The sequence below is a fragment of the Ranitomeya variabilis genome, chromosome 2 (genome assembly GCF_051348905.1).
Source record: "Ranitomeya variabilis isolate aRanVar5 chromosome 2, aRanVar5.hap1, whole genome shotgun sequence".
NCBI lineage: Eukaryota > Metazoa > Chordata > Amphibia > Anura > Dendrobatidae > Ranitomeya > Ranitomeya variabilis.
The window spans coordinates 847,712,616-847,725,838 of record NC_135233.1 but is presented as its reverse complement, the minus strand read 5'-3'; the positions used below and the strand labels follow the sequence as shown (position 1 = coordinate 847,725,838).

At 47.1% G+C, this 13,223-nt stretch overlaps 1 protein-coding gene across 2 annotated transcripts in view; it reads right to left on the bottom strand.

Moving 5' to 3' along the window:
• The window catches only part of LOC143808009 (intestinal-type alkaline phosphatase-like), a 129,274-nt gene that overhangs the window by 68,382 nt on the left and 47,669 nt on the right, over nucleotides 1-13,223 (bottom strand). For both annotated transcript variants that reach the window (XM_077290202.1, XM_077290203.1), the window contains exon 4: nucleotides 13,002-13,176. In XM_077290202.1, the coding sequence (XP_077146317.1) occupies nucleotides 13,002-13,176 (175 nt within the window). The remainder of the gene's footprint in view (nucleotides 1-13,001; nucleotides 13,177-13,223) is intronic.

Below are 13,223 nucleotides of genomic sequence, written 5' to 3'. Positions count from 1 at the left end.
CCTCTCTCGTAGGCACAGTCGCTGCATAGTTCTTCTCGGCTTGACCATCAATGGAAGTCTCTCAGGCTGGGGACAGAGAGGACCGGGCCTCAGCTCTTGACAGGCATAATCAGACCTTGGAAGCTTGACCAGTGGAGGGCGCAGATTACGGCTCTGACCAGAGTATGCCGTACTCGGGGATATATTTCAGGTGATCCGGATCTTTGCCAGGTGGTGACAGACACCCATGTAGCACAGATACCCTCCATGAGACCCGTCATGTTGGTCTCAGTGGTGTCTAACATCTGCCACGATATCTTCCCTGGCGCCCAAACTCCTCATGGTTTGGCACGCAAGGCTTTTATATCAGAGAAGTCCTTACAGAGGGTCGCCTGATCTGGTCCAGCACACAAAGTCCTTTCCCTTGCAGATCGTCTAGCACACTTTGGTTCCCCTTGATTTCGGCTGGCCAGCAAATGGTAGTCTCTCCTCATTAATGACACATCCTGCACTAATTTGCCAGAGGGCTCATTGTTTTTTGTTACATTCCTCCACCCTTTTTGCTCACCAGTCCTCGAGTGAGGGGTATTCTTTTGAGTTCGAAGTTTCCCCACAGGTAGGCTGAGTTCAGCCAACAGTTGCGCACACTTCTGGGCCTTCTGCTGTATCTGGGACCAGACTAATTCATCCTAAGCGTATCTGTTAGGGAGAATCCCGGCATTAGCCCACTCAATCCTGCAGAGTTCTTCCTACAGAGGCGCTTCTGGGGTACTTGGAGACTCAAGCACTGGAGGTGGTAGATTAACTCCAAGTTCACTTTCTGTCCCACTCGAGAGCGGCAACGGCATCTTCGGTGAACCCATCGGCCCTGCAAGCCATTCTTCCTCTAAGACTGCCCTTTGTGCTACCTCAGCCACTTCTATTGTGGGCCCTGCCTTGGTATGGTCTTCTGCTTCAGAAGAGCAGGGTCGCAGTATATTCCTGTGCAACGCCCGAGGTGCCACAGCATAATCTCCCTCAGGTCTAACCTCGCAAACTGAGTTATTTGGGTGAATCTTCCTCACCACTCGGTAGGGTACTGCCTCCCAATGATGATCCAGCTTGTTCCTGGGTTGTTTGGCCCACACCAACACATGGTCCCCTGGCTGAAGTTGTCCACCTGACATCGGGGATCGACTTGAATGTTTCACTTCCCGAAATTTCTGCTTAACCAGCTTCCTTACCATCTGAAGTGTCTATGTTCTCAGATCCATGCACTTGGACTACTGCCCAGACAGAAATCCTTTGCCTCGAGCTCCAAATCAGTAACCTCTTGGCCGCTTCGGCCAAACAGCAGCATAAAAGGGGTTTAACAGATAGTCGCAAGGACTATGCGGTGCCCCGGGGTCCTGGTCTTCACAGTAGTGACGCTTTCCTCCCGGGGAGAGTGATGCTACGTTTTGGAGGCAAGGAAGGATAACTGCATCCAGGTATCACAAACATGCAACACATTCACACTTCAGGCCACCAGGGGGAGCTTCTGATCCTATTTATTAGGTGACTCCCCATATATATATAACTGATAGTTTGTAGGGAAAGTCAGAGAAAGTTCCAGACATCCGTCTGAGGAGGACAGAGGGTCCACGGAGCTGTGCATGCCCTCAGAGCTGCAGCTCCCAGAAAGAGACATTTTGAAGGCAGAACTGTTTTGCAGAGAGCATGAAGGAAGGCAAAGCAAAGGAGAAGATACCAGAAGGGGACCAGCCTCCTCCTTCTGAGGCGCAGAACACCGGTATCCGGGACACTGAGGTAATAAGGACCTCTACGCCTTACTTCAGAGACCGGCAGGACAGCTAATTGCATGTTACCTGTCCACACCTACACTCAGGAGGCACGGTGACACCCCACAGAGCCAGGTTATCTAAGAGACCCTATCAACAGGCTCAAGTCACCAGTCATACGGGTTTTGTCCTATCCTATATGGGGGACAAAGAGAGAAACACCACATCTGTGAGACCCTTATGTGAAGCCATAGGCAGTAAGGGACTACACCACTGCAGCGCAAGGGAAGGCTATTGATTTTCACCTGGACAAGGGGACTCTGGACTTGCCTCCAAACTGGCCGGACTCTGCCTGCCTTGTAATCTGGTACTCTGCGCTGTGGATGCTGAAGTCTTCAGTAAAAGGTAAAGAGACCATACCACCATCTACATACTGGGAAGCCCTGGGGATATACTTCACCTGTGGGAAGGTATACCATCCAGCTGCCATAACATCACCCCAGGGGACCCCTTAAAGCAGCGTCGGTCACCCTGACCGAATACCACAGGTGGTGTCACGAACATAAACTTTATCCCTTTAAAGACCTTTCCCTTTTAAACGGACGTCTCAGGGCCACGGACCGGGTCAGCCACCGTGACATCCCCTTGTGAACCGCAGGACCCGGTACCGAGTACCCCACGGCCCCTGGGGGCGCTCCAACTACATTATTGTAAACCCTCAAGACCTCAGAAACGAATTTGGGCCTCTTCATCTTTTTGTCCTCTTCCAAGATCTGCTATATTTGCAACAGGGTTCGGTTGAAGCGCTCACAGGCCTCGTTCCACTGTGGATGATATGGCGTGGTTCGGGACTTGTCTATTCCAGAGATATGATACAGTTCATCCATCACTCGCCCTTGGAAGCAGGCCCCTTGGTCAGAGTGAATTCGCTTTGGGCATCTATATATGCGAATTAAGTCCTGACAGTACCGGCATAGTGTAAACAGTCTGTCCCACCGGCAATGTCACTGTGGCTTTGGGCGGTATCAATACTTTGCTGAGATACTGGGAGGCAGTGGATAACTTCTGAATATGACTGACTCGCACTATTTGCTGGAACACCTTCTTACTGGCCGGGTCACGGGTGGCACTGGTCCAATTGTTTTTATCGTGACCCTCTGCTAAGAATTGTCCCACTTCTTTTAGCACATTCATGCCCAGGGTTACAATGGGTCCTCCGCCCCTGGACCCCTTTGTCAACACTATTCCTTTTCGGCCCAGATCCTTTCAGCACACCCAGACAGACATCCATACTACTCCTGGTACTGGGATGGGCATTTGATTAGCTGCCACCAGTCAAATGGCGTGTTCTTTTCTGGAGTGAGCAACTTTGAGAAAATGACTGTGGAAATACACCTCTGCTATTGTTGTCACCTGAGACCCCGTGTGCATCAAGCAGCAAATGTGTTGCCCATTGTTTTCAGCCCAGGTAATGGGCCTCTCAGAGACAATATTCTCAGAATCCTCCCTTTCACCCACTGAGGCTCAAAACCCCACAGTATGCTTCACAAACGTGGGGCGTGTTAGTTTAATGGGCGTCCCCGTCTGCTTTCTCGATTCGCACAGTATCTTGAAATATGCCTCCTTCCACCGCAGGTCCAACGCTCCAGCTCGTGTTCTATGGCAGTGAGAACATGGGTCTCTCTCTCCAAGCCCAGACCCAGATTTAGGCATAGGCGCTCCTTTAAGATCTGCTTCAGAGATGGATCCTTTAGTCTAGCAATGAGTAGGTCCCGCAGCATTTCGTCCAAGAGACCCAGTCCTCGGTGCTCATCTTGGGTCTTCTTGGTGATATGGGCCATTACTTCCTGCGATGCATTAGCATACTGAGCTGTGGTCTCACTTTTCCCTTGGACCTGCTGTAACAACCCCATGCAGAAGTGCCATGGGTCTCTGGTATCACCATGCATATCCTCCAAGATTTTTACCACGTTTTCTACAGTGTCACTGTCACGATTCACACCGTGACTGTCATGACATTTGCAGCTACGAACTGTTGCTGAATCACTCCAAGGAGGGGGGCTTAGCCCACAGCATGCTAGCAAGAGAAGTAAACTTATGATATTTCATACCATCGTGACACCTCCCCCTTTTGGAGTGCGCTAGGGAGGTAGAACCCCACGGTATGCCTCCATGCGCACCTCAGTGGGTTCACCCTGGCGGGACAGTCCATCTGCATTCCCATGCTCTTTGCCCGATTTGTGTTTAATGGTGAAGTCAAATTGCTGAAGGGCAAGGCTCCAGCGCAGCAACCTGCCGTTGGTTCCACACATGGCGTTTAGCCAGCGCAGAGGGTTGTGGTCAGTCACCACAGTGAAGGTGTGACCGTACAAGTAGGGCTGCAAGCGCTGCAGGGCCCAGACTATGGCCAGGCACTCCTTCTCGATGGTGGAGTAGGCCACTTCCCTCTGCAAAAGTTTCCGGCTCAGGTACAACACGGGGTGCTCTTGGTCCTCCGAGTCAACCTGGCTGAGCACAGCACTGAGGCCAAACTCGCTGGCGTCAGTCTGTACCAGGAACGGTCGACTGCTGTCGACTGCTTTCAACACAGGGGAATTGCACAGTGCGGTTTTCAACGCCTGGAAGGCCCCCTCACAGCCATCTGTCCAGTTGACGATGTGGGGTATCTTCTTCCTGGTGAGGTCCATCAAAGGTTTTGCCAGGCTGCTATAGTGCTGCACAAAGCGCCTATAGTACCCTGCAGTGCCCAGGAAGGACATCACCTGTTTCTTGGTCCCAGGAGTGGGCCAGTTCACGATCGCGCCCACTTTCTCAGGCTCTGTCTTCAGGGTGCCTCCGCCTACCCGGTGCCCCAGGTAGTGGACCTCCCTCATGCCCATCTGGCACTTTCCCGGCTTGATAGTCAGTCCTGCTCGGTGAATTCGCCTGAGCACCTCCTCGAGATGCCGCAGGTGTTCCCCCCAGGACGGACTGAAGATGGCAATGTCATCCAAGTACGCCACTGCGTACTTCTCCAGTCCCTGAAGCAGGCGGTTGACCATCTGCTGGAAAGTGGCAGGGGCATTCTTCATGCCGAAGGGCATGACCGTGGACTCGTACAGTCCAAAGGGTGTGATGAAGGCGGACTTCTCCTGCGCCTCGGGGCTCAGGGGAATCTGCCAGTATCCGCGACTCAGATCCATTATTGTCAGGTATTTTGCGCCAGCTAACTTCTCAAGCAGCTCCTCGATGCGCGGCATTGGGTGCACGTCAGAGGCTGTAATGGCGTTGAGCCCCCTGTAGTCCACGCAGAACCGGGTGGTCTGGTCCTTTTTTGGCACGAGAACTACAGGTGAGGCCCACGCGCTCTTTGACCGTCGAATCACCCCCAGCTGTAACATCTCATCGATCTCCTGGCGCATAATCTGCTGCACCTGGTCAGAGATTCGATAGGGTGTTCGCCATAGTGGGGCGTGATTCCCGGTGTCCACCTCGTGGACGGCTAACTCAGTCCTCCCAGGTCGGTTGGAGAACACGACCCGGAAGGGTTCCAGTGTGGTTTGCAACTGCAACCGCTGTGGTTCATCTAGCGAGGCGCTTACCTCCACGTCCTCAATGGACCCATTGGCCTTGGCTTGGGCCAGCATGTCCAGGAGGGTGTCTTCCTCCCCGTCTTTGGGCAAGCTGCAGACCGGTAGGACGAAAGGTTCACGTTCGTGATGAGTCTTCATCATGTTGACGTGAAAGGCCTTTCGCCTACCCCGAGCGTGGTCAAGCGTGACCACGTAGGTGACCGGGTTGAGCTGTTGGTGGACAACGTACGGGCCCTCCGAGGCTGCCTGAAGCTTATCCGTTGGTATGGGGACCAGCACCCACACCTTTTGACCTATGTGGTAGGTCCGCTCCCGGGTGTTCTGGTCGTACCAGTGCTTCTGATCAGCCTGAGCCTGCGTCATGTTGTCATGCACCAACTGCGTCAAGGTCTGCATCTTGTCACGGAAGCGCATGACATACTCCACTATGGACACTTCGGAAGGGTTCGGCTCCTCTTCCCAGGATTCTCTTACCAACCCAAGGGGTCCCCGGACTCACCTGCCGTACAGGAGCTCGAAGGGGGAGAACCCCGTCGAGGCCTGCGGAACCTCTCGGTAAGCGAATAGCAGGTGTGGGAGGTACCGCTCCCAGTCGCGCCCTTGTGTCTCAACCAGCATGCGTAGCATCTGTTTGAGGGTACCATTGAAGCGTTCACACAAGCCATTGGTCTGTGGGTGATACGCAGGTGCTTCACCTGCATTTTCTTACAGAGAGCCTCCATTACGCGAGACATAAATTGGGTCCCTTGATCAGTAAGCATTTCCCTGGGAAATCCTACACGTGAAAAGATGGCCAACAGGGCATCCGCCACCTTATCTGCCCTAGTTGAAGACAGAGCTACTGCCTCTGGGTACCGGGTAGCGTAGTCTACCACAGTAAGAATATATCGCTTTCCAGAGCTGCTGGGGATGGCCAGCGGGCCCACAATGTCCACCGCGATCCTGTGGAAAGGCTCCTCTATCACTGGCAAAGGGATCAGGGGAGCCTTAAGAGCAGGCCCCGCCTTCCCCACTCTTTGACAGGTGACACAGGAGCGGCAGTAGTTTGACACATCTGTCCCCATCTTAGGCCAATAGAAGTGTTGAGACAGCCGGGCCTTAGTTTTGCTGATCCCCAAGTGTCCAGCTAGCGGGATCTCATGGGCAATCCGCAACAACTCACCCCAGAATTGCTGCGGGACGACCAGCTGTCTTTCCCTCAACCACTCCTTTTGTGCTTCTCCGGGTACTGTCTCCCGGTACAACCTTCCTCCTTCCCAGAACACCTTCTCCTTATCAGTCTCGGAGAAGCGCGCCCCGGCGAGTTGTCTCAAACTCTCTAGGCTCGCATCTGTGTGCAGAGCGGCCTGAAACTCCTGGCTAGGGGAAGCCAGAAGTGACGTCAGGGTCCCTTCCCCACGGGAACCCTCTGGGACCTGCTCTGGGTCCACCTCTGGTTCAGTCATACTAATGACTGAGGAGGGTCCGGGAGGCAGACAGCTATCTGCATTCCGGGCACTCTGACTGCGGGTGACAGTAGCTACGTAGGCTGTCTCCCCGGGGATTTCTACAGACCCATCAGCCGACGCTGCTATGGGCTCTACCTCCCCATCCACCCCCAACACTTCAGGAGCATTGAGTGGTCTAGAGCGGCTTCCCATTGCATCAGGACTGCGACCAGTTGGCTTTTGTTTTTGCTTGCAAAGTCAATGTGCTGTGACTTGCATAAGGCAACCAGGGTGTCTCTGGTCTGCTGTTCATAAAAGGCTTCTCCCAGCCCAACCATGGTTGCCAAATAAAAGATAGGATAGAAAAACGAAGAGAAAGGGAGGGGATAATTACCAGTACACAATTGTCTCACAACTAATAAACACTGAGTTCGTTCTCCAAACTTATTTGCGCAGAGTCCTCGCAAGAACTTTCTGCACGTTTTTAGTGAGAGGAATGATTGCTCAAACCAAATCACTAATGCTCTAATATCCCACCGCCTTGCCACCAATTTGTCACGATTCACACCGTGACTGTCACCAATTGTCACGATCCCTTAGCCGAGGCCAGCAGTTTGTCACAAAATCCACAGGGATTCCTGACCACTGCCACCAATATGTCACGGATTGGGGTGACTTTAGACCAACAAACGGCTATCACATGTGCAGGGGGGCTTATCTTAGTTATCCCTCCACTGCCACAATGTGAGAAAAAAAAACACATACAAGGCTATTGACCTCTTAGTTTACAGCAGGGGCTTATTTTAGGTATCCCACTGCTCTTCAATATACCATGAACTGCAGGGATTTGTGTATATCCCGCTTACAGTTCCACTTAACACTTGCAGCTCCCTGGCGCCCCCTTACCGTCAGGTCAGATTAGGTACTGCACCTAGGGTAATTAGTCGCCAGAAAGGCTGCCTGCTATGTACTGGCTATTGGGCACGCTGCAGCGACGCGATAAACTACTCCCGCTTAGGCAGGAACAATAATTATCAAGCTGCAGTCGCTACAGTGACACCCAAAGGCCTGCACAGTACACGGTATTACTGCCACCAGCTTCGATTCAACGGGTCCGAAGCTAACCCAAAACAGTAGCGTAAATTCCCTTCAAGAAGACTTAGGGTACGTTTTTAGAGCATGGAGAAAGAACTGTATACCCCACAAAATGTAGGCAGTGCTTTATCAAAATATTTTACAAAGATGTTACAAATGAGACAATTGCAAATATGTACAAGGTAATTATAAAAAAAACAGGGAATAACATGAGAAATAACACTTACAGTTGTTCAAAGCATTGCAGGCAACAGGCTAGGGGGACTTTCCATCTATCCCAGTGCATCAGGGCGTGCACTCTGGGCTCTTCAGGTAAAAACTCAAATCTGCCTCTCTTGGACGCCGGCCAGCACTTAAAACCTACAGCCTGTGACCTCACAGAAAGGGCTGGCTTTTCCAACCCCTCCTACCTCGTCAGTGTTACTCACTGTGCATTAAATATATCTGATGCCCGTAACTTCGCTCCAGAACATGTCATAGTCATATCAAACCCAGCATTCATCTCAGATTAACGTGAGCATTCTAATGAGATCAAATATGTCCTATCTGGGATACATATTTGCAGAGAAATCCCTACTTCTTTATTAGATGGAGTTAGAAGCCCGTGTTTCGAGGGATGGGTAGATCCTCCGAGTGTGATTATGACAATATATTTTTGAGTTCCTATCTCCCATTGTTGGCCTAATATCTTACAAAAACAGAACAAAAGACTTTCATGATTCTGGAAGTTTCTCATCCAGTTATAGCTGGACAAGAGCTTACACGGCAGGAAATGTCGGTCGTAAATACCTCGGCTCTCATAACCCCCACACTCTCTGAGAAGGAAAGTCAGGAATTTGCAGCTACGAGCTGTTGCTGAATCACTCCAAGGAGGGGGGCTTAGCCCACAGCATGCTAGCAAGAGAACTAAACTTATGATATTTCATACCATCGTGACAGTCACGATTCCTAGATGGGCAGAACATAACCTTTTGCTGGACCTCCCCGACAAGGGTCAGGAGGGCTAACTTGGCTAGAAAAAACGGGGTCAGCGGTACATGTGTAGCATGCTTTTCAGCCTCTGTACCGAGTCCCACAGCGTCACTCTGCTCCCTATGAACTTGGGAACATTGCTGAGCATATCCCCCAAGGGTATATTTCCCTTGTCGGGCATGGTCACAGACTGGTCCGCCATCTCTGTGTCTGAATGTTGAAACCTGCCAATGTAATGTAGAATGCAACAAACATAGATCACGAGGTGGAATCAGCCAGGGGTTGATATATTGGTATTTTTGAACAATAATAACTTCTAAACAATTAGTCTTAGTAGATATGCAATTTAACAAAAAAGAGGATCTCAACAGGTTATGAACAAGCTAGAAAGTCTCTCAGTACTTAACGTTAATAGTACACCCAGTCTTGGGAGTCACTATTCAAAGGGAAAATAAACTCCAAGCAAATGTGGCACTAAGCACCTTAGGATTTTTTGAATGCATCCACTTCCAGTGAAAAATGTTAATAAAAATTCATTTATTTTCTCAAAACAAAAAAAGGCAAAAAATAAATAAATAAATAAATCATATTTTTAAAATATTTTTAAAATACAGTGCAACGCGCTTCGGCTGCTATTTTTACAGTGCAGCCTTCATCAGGTAGCAAAACAAACAAACAAAAAAAAAAAACAGACATACAATAAGCACTATAAAGTGATGTTACAACCTTCAAGTTTTCTTATTTATAAGGGTTCCTAGAAGGGATTAGCAGGGCGGGACCCGGGATCAGGTTCTCCTTTCCTGACGAATATCTACATGGTAGCGTCTAAAGAGACTCATTTTTCTTATATATATAAAAGAGCAATTTAGTACTTCTATTCTATCCAAAATGAGCTTTTAAATACATGGTGTTACATTGTTGCGAATAAACATAACATTATAAGTATAGGTATAGGTATACATATAATTATAAATATGATTCACTCTAATACTTTATCAATCATACTACTATCATCTCTACATGAATCACTTTATCATATAAAAAATAAATAAATAAAAATAAATAAATAAATAATAATAATAAAAAAAACTTTTTGAAAAAAAAAACTTTTCTAAAAAGATTTTTCTAAAAAATCAAAAAATCAAAAAATTCAAAAATTCAAAAGAAAGAAAATGGATTTTTTTCCCCTTTTTCTCCTCCCACCCCCCCCCCCCCCCGAAAAAGGGAAAATTAAACTCTTGTTGTTCTTGTTGATATATTATCCCATGTGCAAACAACTGAGCTATTCATGATAAACCATGAGGTAACCGGGAATAACTTTTAGGAGAGGGGCGACAGAGAAAGATATTGAAGCTCGGAGTAAATTAAGAGAGGTTCCAAAAATCTAAAATATGAAAGGAAACAATACCAATGTGAATGGAGGGAGGGTAAATACAGGAGTATATAGATGCTCTTCAAACAAATGTAAATGTTGTAAGATCATTGACCATGGAGCTTGGAGTATTCAATCTAATACTACTGGGGAAACAATTAAGATTAAGCAGAGACTCACATGTAGAACGGATTTTGTCACCTAGGTAGTGACTTGCAGATGTGGGCTCCAATACGTTGGATGAACTTCCCAGGAAGTGAGTGCCCGGATGAATAATCACCGCTATAATGCAAAGAACGGGCAGATTAAACATAGTCTGTCCCGTCATCTCCTGCTGAAGCACAATAGATGTTTCTCCATCACGGTCACACCACTGGAATATATACCAAAAGGGTCTAATAACAGGAATAAATTATTAAACCATAAGGAGTCCTATTGGATATATAGGTTACAAAGCCTCTATCCAAATGGACTTAATGATGTAGTAGAGAATGTGTATGGGTTTGTCATGAATAGGTCAGTCGTTTGCGCATGGGTTAATATAACAACAAAAGTTTAATTTTCCCTTTTTTTGGGGGGGGGAGGAGAAAAAGGAAAAAAATCATTTTTTTATTTATTTTTAATTGTTTTTTAATTTTTTTTAGAAAAGTTTTTTTTTTTTTCAAAGAGTTTTTTCATTATTATTTATTTCTTTATTTATTTTATTTTTTTATTTTTTTTATGGGATGAATTGATTCATGTAGAGATGATAGTAGTATAATTGATAAAGTATTAGTGAATCATATTTATAATTATATGTATACCTATACCTATACTTATAATGTTATGTTTGTTCGCAACAATGTAACACCATGTATTTAAAAGCTCATTTTGGATAGATTAGAAGTACTAAACTGCTCTTTTATATATAAGAAAAATGAGTCTCTTTAGACGCTACCATGTAGATATTCATCAGGAAAGGAGAACCTGATCCCGGGTCCCGCCCTGCTAATCCCTTCTAGGAACCCTCATAAATAAGAAATTTGAAGGTTGTAACATCACTTTATAGTGCTTATTGTATTTCTGTTCTTTTTTTTTTCTTTCTACCTGCACTGTAAAAATAGCAGCCGAAACGCGTTGTACTGCATTTTCAAAATATTTAAAAAATATAATTTATTTATTTTTTCCTTTTTTTGTTTTGAGAAAATAAATGAATTTTTTATTAACATTTTTCACTGGAAGTGTATGCATTCAAAAAATCCTAAAGTGCTTAGTGCCACATTTGCTTGGAGTTTATTTTCCCTTTGAATTCACCACCTATGTGGATCCGAAGCAGGATCAACACATAGTTCTCCACAGTGAGCTACACAACTTATTGGCTTATACAACAAACGGAGAAGAGTTGCCTAAAGAATTGATTCCTTGAGTATCTCAACGTGCATTTCTTACCGATGGAAGGTGAGCGTAACCACAACTAAAATTTTTTTTTTTTACTGTTGGTAAAAACGTATTACGCTCAGAGAAAGCACCGCACTTGTCTCTTTTGTTCCCTCTTTCCTTTAACCAGGGTATTTCTAAAGGGAGTCACTATGTGAGTTCTCACTTGAAGCTCTGGCTCTAGTGGGGGTCACCAGGTTTTCCCGCTAGGCCACAAGTATCTTCCTAACGTAGTCTATTAAAGCTCGCTGAGCCTCCCAAGCACAAACCGGTCTCCTCCCAACCTGTAATCCTAGTCCCAGCCAACCCCAATACTGTAGGTAATAGCTGGAAGTGACGACTCAGCTCACTCGCACTGTTCCTTTTCTCTCGCAGGTGTGCATCTCCTGTTGCAGTCGCCACACGGCGCTTCTTGGCTTGACCATCGACGGAAGTCTCTCAGGCTCGGGATAGAGAGGACTGGGCCTCAGCTCTTGTCAGGCGTAGTCAGACCTTGGAAGCTTGACCAGTGGAAGGCTCAGAACATGGCTCTCACCGGTGTAAGCTGCACTCACAGATATTTTCTGGAGAAAACGGACCTTGCCAGCTGGTGACCGACACCCAGATAGCGCAGACCCCCCGCTGAGGCCTGTCATGTTGGTCTCAGTGGTGCCTCACATCTACCCCGCTCTGTTTCCTGATACCAAAACTTGTCATGGTTTGGGTTGCCTGATCCGGTCCAGCACACAAAATCCTTCCCTCTGAAGATCTTCCAGCACAATTTGGCTCCGCTTATCAGCAGATGTCAGTCTCTCCTCATTAATGGCATATCCTGCACTAATTTTCCACAGGGATCATAGTTTTTTGTTTCACTTACTGCCAAAACCAAGCTTGAATGCAACGAGGTTTGTTTTTCTCTGAAACGCCAGAGCGTTTTTAAGAACCATGGTGACAGATGAGATTAGTCTGGCAACACTCTAACTTTTCTCCACTTTGCTGCATGTGATTGATATGCCCCTCTATCTTTGTTTGTAGTTGGGAGAGACATGAAGGGATACCTGGAGTGGGGTGGGGAGAAGCCAGACTCAAAGTCAGGATGGACTAGTAAGGTCTCTCCCAATATTCCCAGCTTTTTTTCAAATGATATTTCCCTGAAATACCAGAGCTTTTTAGGTAAAAACAAAGAGGTCTGCCAGGCTCTGATTCATGCTGACATCAGTATGTTAGACTTGTCCTGGCTCTGGCTTTATCATGAAGCCTTGCTGCATCCTGCATTAGTATTGTTACCTGTTAGTGGTAAGTATGGCTCTTTTCTAGAAGTTTTCTTAGTTTTATGTCTTTTTTTTCTGTAGCTTGAGCTGCACAAATAGAATTATAGAATCTGTATAAAGTGTCCAATTAATGCTAACGTTTGTCACACTTTATGTACCTGCTGCCTTAGCTCTCTTTAGGACTGACTCAACCTCATTCCCAGCTTGAGTGCTACAGTTAGATCGTTTAGCAGCAGCCGTTAATCCAGAGGTTCCATAGTTTCCTTTCACTCCACAAAGATAAGCTGTTGCTGTACCTGCACTGTCAGGAACTTGGCGATCTATGTTATATGTCTGTGGAAATAAATGAGAAAATGTATTTTACTAAATAAATCATTCCA